General features: G+C 42.0%; 1 protein-coding gene across 5 annotated transcripts in view; it reads left to right on the forward strand.

Annotated features, from left to right (window-relative positions):
- The window catches only part of rimbp2b (RIMS binding protein 2b), a 92,754-nt gene that overhangs the window by 16,102 nt on the left and 71,652 nt on the right, over nucleotides 1–5,000 (forward strand). For 4 of the 5 annotated variants that reach the window (XM_083554090.1, XM_083554092.1, XM_083554088.1 and 1 more), the window contains exon 2: nucleotides 4,327–4,410. The exons of the other annotated variant lie outside the window; for it this stretch is intronic. Coding sequence is in view for 3 of the 4 variants with exons in the window: in XM_083554092.1 (XP_083410218.1) it covers nucleotides 4,327–4,410 (84 nt within the window). In the remaining variant the exon portion in view is untranslated. The remainder of the gene's footprint in view (nucleotides 1–4,326; nucleotides 4,411–5,000) is intronic. 5 annotated transcript variants of the gene reach the window in all.

Below are 5,000 nucleotides of genomic sequence, written 5' to 3' on the forward strand. Positions count from 1 at the left end.
TGTGTGTGTGTGTGTGTGTGTGAACTGGAGGCATCTGGAATTAAAACAGAAACATAAAGAATTTTTGAAAGTTGTGTGTCTGTGGCTGTGTGTGTGCATACATGTATGTGTCTCTGTGTGTGTGTGTGTGTGTGTGTGTGTGTGTGTGTGTGTGTGTGTGTGGTGTGTGTGTGTGTGTGTGTGTGTGTGTGTGTGTGTGTGTGTGAGTGTGTGTGTGTGTGGGTGGATGCTTTCTTGTTGCATCTACTGTGGCATTTATATTCCTACTGTAATATGGACTGTAGTATTTGCATCATTAGGTGTGTGAGTGTGTGTATGAGTATGTGTGAGCATGTGTGTGTGTGTGTGTGTGTGTGTGTGTGTGTGTGTGTGTGTGTGTGTGTGTGTGTGTGTGTGTGTGTGCAGGTATGTGTGTGCGTTGTGAATGTGTTTGTGTGTGATCAGATATGTGTGTGTTGTGTGTGTGAGACAGAGACAGTGGGTATGTGAGCATGATTGTGTGTGTGTATGTGTATGTGTATGAGCATGTGTGTGTGTGTGTGTGTGTGTGTGTGTGTGTGTGTGTGTGTGTGTGTGTGTGTGTGTGTGCACGTTTTGGAAAGTGAAGCATTCACACAAAGCCGGAGATGAGTCAGAGACGTCTCTTATATCTCGTGTGTTTTACACAATGATGGCTCATGGGAAAATCTGCGCGTGTGTGACGTTACACATTCATAATGGATAACGGCATGCGAAAGAAACAAAACAAAAACGAGTGAAAGACGTCTGCGTAATAACTTAATAAACCTGCTGATCAGAAGGTAAATGCTTTTTTTTCTTTCTCTTCTTTTCTTCCTCCCTCGTTTTTCTTTCAATTGTTCTGCCTATTAGAGGTGTGCACTTCGGGATGTGAGTGCAACATTGTGTGTGTGTGTGTGTGTGTGTGTGTGTGTGTGTGTGTGTGTGTGTGTGTGTGTGTGTGTGTGTGTGTGTGCGTGTGCATGGTCTCTCTTTCTCTCTCTCTAATTTCTTTCTCTCACACACACACACACACACACACACACACACACACACACACACACACACACACACACACACAGCTCCGATGTTACATAATTCTCAGCCTCTTTTATTTTTTCCATTGATCCCTGTTTAAGTATTACAGCCTGAACCAGCGATTAATTTTTTTCTTCACTTCTGCAGCATTACTGTGACGCTTCGATTCAAATGTAATCACAGGCATCACATATTGATTTTCGCCCTCGTCCCTTGTGCACAAAAATTGCACCTGATTCTTTGAAACTTCTGATGATATTTGATTTAGATTTATTTATCTACATTTGTAGATTTACTCACACAAACTTTTACTGTACTGTATTTTGTAACTATTATATACTGCAAATGATGAGATACTTACAGTTTTATATTATATTATATACAGTATTATATTTATTCAATTGTTTTGCAATTTGACGTTGAGGAACATTATTCTGAAGTTGGATTGGTGACTTTCACAGATTAGTGAAGCTCTGAGCATCTTTACTTATGAGAGACTTTGCCACTCTAAGATACACTAATTATACCCAATCATCTTAGTGAACTGTTGTCAGTTAACCTCATTAGTTGCGAAATGTTTTTCCAACTGGTTAATTTGAATAGCATTTCCTTTGTCCAGGCGTTTGTTGCCCCGCCCCAAATTTTTTGAGACGCGTTGCAACCATTAAATTCAAAATGACCTCATTTTTCCTTTTAAATAATGCATTTGAATTTAAATGTAAACATTTTTCTATGTTCTATCGCATAGAAAATGTGAGTTTATGAGATTTGCAAATCATTGCATTATATTTTTATTTACATTTTACACAGTGTCTCAAATCTTTTTTTTTCCCCACAGCGGTCATGTGATGCTTTTCAGTTTAACACGGTTGTACAGGGTAGCTATGGAAGCTCGTTTTCAGAACCGTCTTTCCGTCTCTTATAACATCACAAGACATGATAAGGGTACACACCATGTAGTGTATATGTGTGTATGTGTGTGTAAGCAGTATGGCACCATCTTCCTGTTTGAAAGATGTCACTGGGCTCAGAAAGCATGTTTGTTCTCTGAAGTGATCCTCCCACACAAACACACAGGTGTGCCAATCCGTGTGCCAGTGTGTGTGTGCGCCATTGTGTGTGCCTATATGTGTGTGTGTTGTACAGACAGGAAGAGGGCCCTGTGTGGGTTGTTTGTGCGATATTTACCCAGTGTCAGTGACCCTGTCTTCTAGCTTCTCATTGTCCGCACTAAACGCACAGTTCAGCCGGGTCGTCTCCGAGGCGTCAGTTGCTAGGATGCCGCTCGGGGTGCGTTTGATGTATCAAGTCACCGCTCTCGGATTTCCATGATAGCGTTCCTAATGCGAACCTAAAGGATCAAGAACAATTAGTAAACTATTTCTGCTTTCATGTTGCAGGTAAATCTACACCGAATTTTAGAATTTTGGGTTTTTTTTCATTAAAAAACAAAAAAACACGTCTGAAGGTTCGGATAAAACCAACCAGGCTGTAAAGGCTGTAATTCCTGCACCACTCTCAGGTAATTCGATCGCAGCCGGCCATGAAGTATGGACGCTCTGTGACCTGTCGAGCTCTGGCCCGTCTCTCAGTGGTGTTCTCAGGGCGTTAACCGGAGCACATCACTTTGCTCTAAGACAAATGCGCACCGGGAGACTTGAGTCGGGAACGTGGGGGAGTTAAATATTCATCACAGCATAACCGCGTGTCACCAAAGACACCCACTGCAGTACGCCGGCATATAACGCTCAAGCAAATACCACTCTAAAGAACACAGCGCTCCAAAGCCTGACATTTACCTGTATTGCGCACCTTATATATCCGGCGTAAAGATCACACACACGTGGGAGAACCTACAGACATACACATTTTTACTTCCCGGTGTGTTTTACTTGAATATCCAACTCTTTGCCTGATCGGATCCCACTCAGATTTTTTCTCTCATCCTTGGCAGAACATCACAGTGTCTGTATGTGTGTGTGTGTGTGTGTGTGTGTGTGTGTGTGTGTGTGTGTGTGTGTGTGTGTTAATTCAAGTGTGTGTTGGTGCTCGTGAGGTTTGAGCAATGCACAGTCCTTCACACGTTTCAGCCAACACCATGACTCCGTCCTCTGATCCGTATGCGTGCTGTTTGCATTCTGTGCGGGCGCGTCTGCGTGTGCGGGACCGTGTCTGCCATTGCAGAGACAGAACACCATCTGTAGCCTCCCACACTCACACACACACTCACACACACATGCACGCACATGCGCACACACAGGCTTTACCTGGTTCTCCATGGAGTAAACCATTAGCTGGTTCGGTGTGCTGTGGAACGGTGTTGTGGTTAGACGGTTGGAAAATTGATTTGTGTGTGTGTGTGTGTGTGTGTGTGTGTTTGTGTGTGTGTGTGTGTGTGTGTGTGTGTGTGTCTCGTGGGTGTTTGTGGGTGTTTATGTGCCTCATAAGATGACATTTGTAATTAGAGAGCGACACCATTAATGAAGACTCATCAGTCTTGTGAGAGCTTTGAATGCTGGTGCAGACACACAGGAATGCAGACATGCAGACACTCAAGCATGCAGACATGCAAGCAAGCAGACACCAAGCCATGCAGAAACACAGGCATTTCTACATGTCCACATGTAGAGGGACAATGAGAGATGGAAATATCCCAATATGAGAAGAAAGACTTTCCCAATAGAGAAGCCCAGACACAGAAAATGCCCAGAGACACCCAAAAACCTGATAGCATTATAATAATAATAATAATAATAATAATAATAATAATAATAATAATAATAATAATAATATTAAATAATAAGTCAGGAACTGATATAAGTGAGGTGAGGAGACCTGAGGTGCAGTCAGCGTTCACAATCATTTATGTTCAATAAGGTTGAGTTCAGAGCTCTATAGAAGGAGATCTTCCACTCCAACCCATGTAAAGTATATCTTAAAGGAGCTGGCATGACATCCAAAGACATCTTATACTAACAGTTTAAGGAAGAACCACATATGGCTGTGGTGTCCGAATACTTTTGCTGATATGTATCTAAAAGTTTTTCCAATTAAAAAAAAGTCTGTCATAACTAAAGGTAAAAAATGTGTGGTGTTCCCGTGAATAGAGAAAAAACAAGAAGCACTTGTCGAGTATTTCCAGGTTGAGAATTCGCGAATTCCCATCTCATTACGATGTTCAATCAGAGAAGCGATAAAATGCAGTCCTCAGTTTTTGTCGGTGTTCCTGCTCCTGATGCGAAACCAAGAAGCATGTATTTGAATCTTATTTCCCTGTGTGTGTTCACTCAGGAGACGGAGATCAGCACGAAGGGAAACGAGTTCTGCGTTCTCGAAGAGGGGGTGAAGAAAAAAAGCCAGTCATGTCAAACCTTGGTAAGAGCTTGTGAAATGAAATCTCTTCTTTTTCCCAGCCAGGCTTACAGACAGGAGCGGCGTGTTCAGGGCTCTTCAGGGAGATGTTCCCTGCAGAGGTGTCGATAAAGTTCCTGATTGTTGAAGCAACATGTCAGTGTCACTCCGCGGCAGCCTGCGCATCGGGGAAATAAACAGCAGCTCTGTTCTCTGATCAGGGATTGTATGTGGCGTATAAATAACCAGATAAAGTGAAGATTTTTATACTGTTTTGAAATGATGATCATTTCTGAGCAATACTGTGCTTTAGGGGTGAAGAGCTGCAAACTCTAGCATGAAAATCTGAAGTAAATTATTTGTAATTATACTATCAGGTTGTAGCTTTTTTTAGACAGACAGAAGCACGAAAGAAGCTTTAAAATGTAAAAAAGCACCAAGGCATGGATGGATGGATAGGTTGGATAAATTGGGGGAATAGAGGGGTATATGGGTTGATGATTAGATAGATAACTAGATATAGATTGATAATCAGATGGTTGGATAGATGGATGGATGGATGGATGGATAAATAGGTATATGGGATGATAATTGCATAGATGAATGGATGAATT

Source organism: Silurus aristotelis, assembly GCF_946808225.1.
Source record: "Silurus aristotelis genome assembly, chromosome: 11".
In the NCBI taxonomy this organism is placed as follows: domain Eukaryota; kingdom Metazoa; phylum Chordata; class Actinopteri; order Siluriformes; family Siluridae; genus Silurus; species Silurus aristotelis.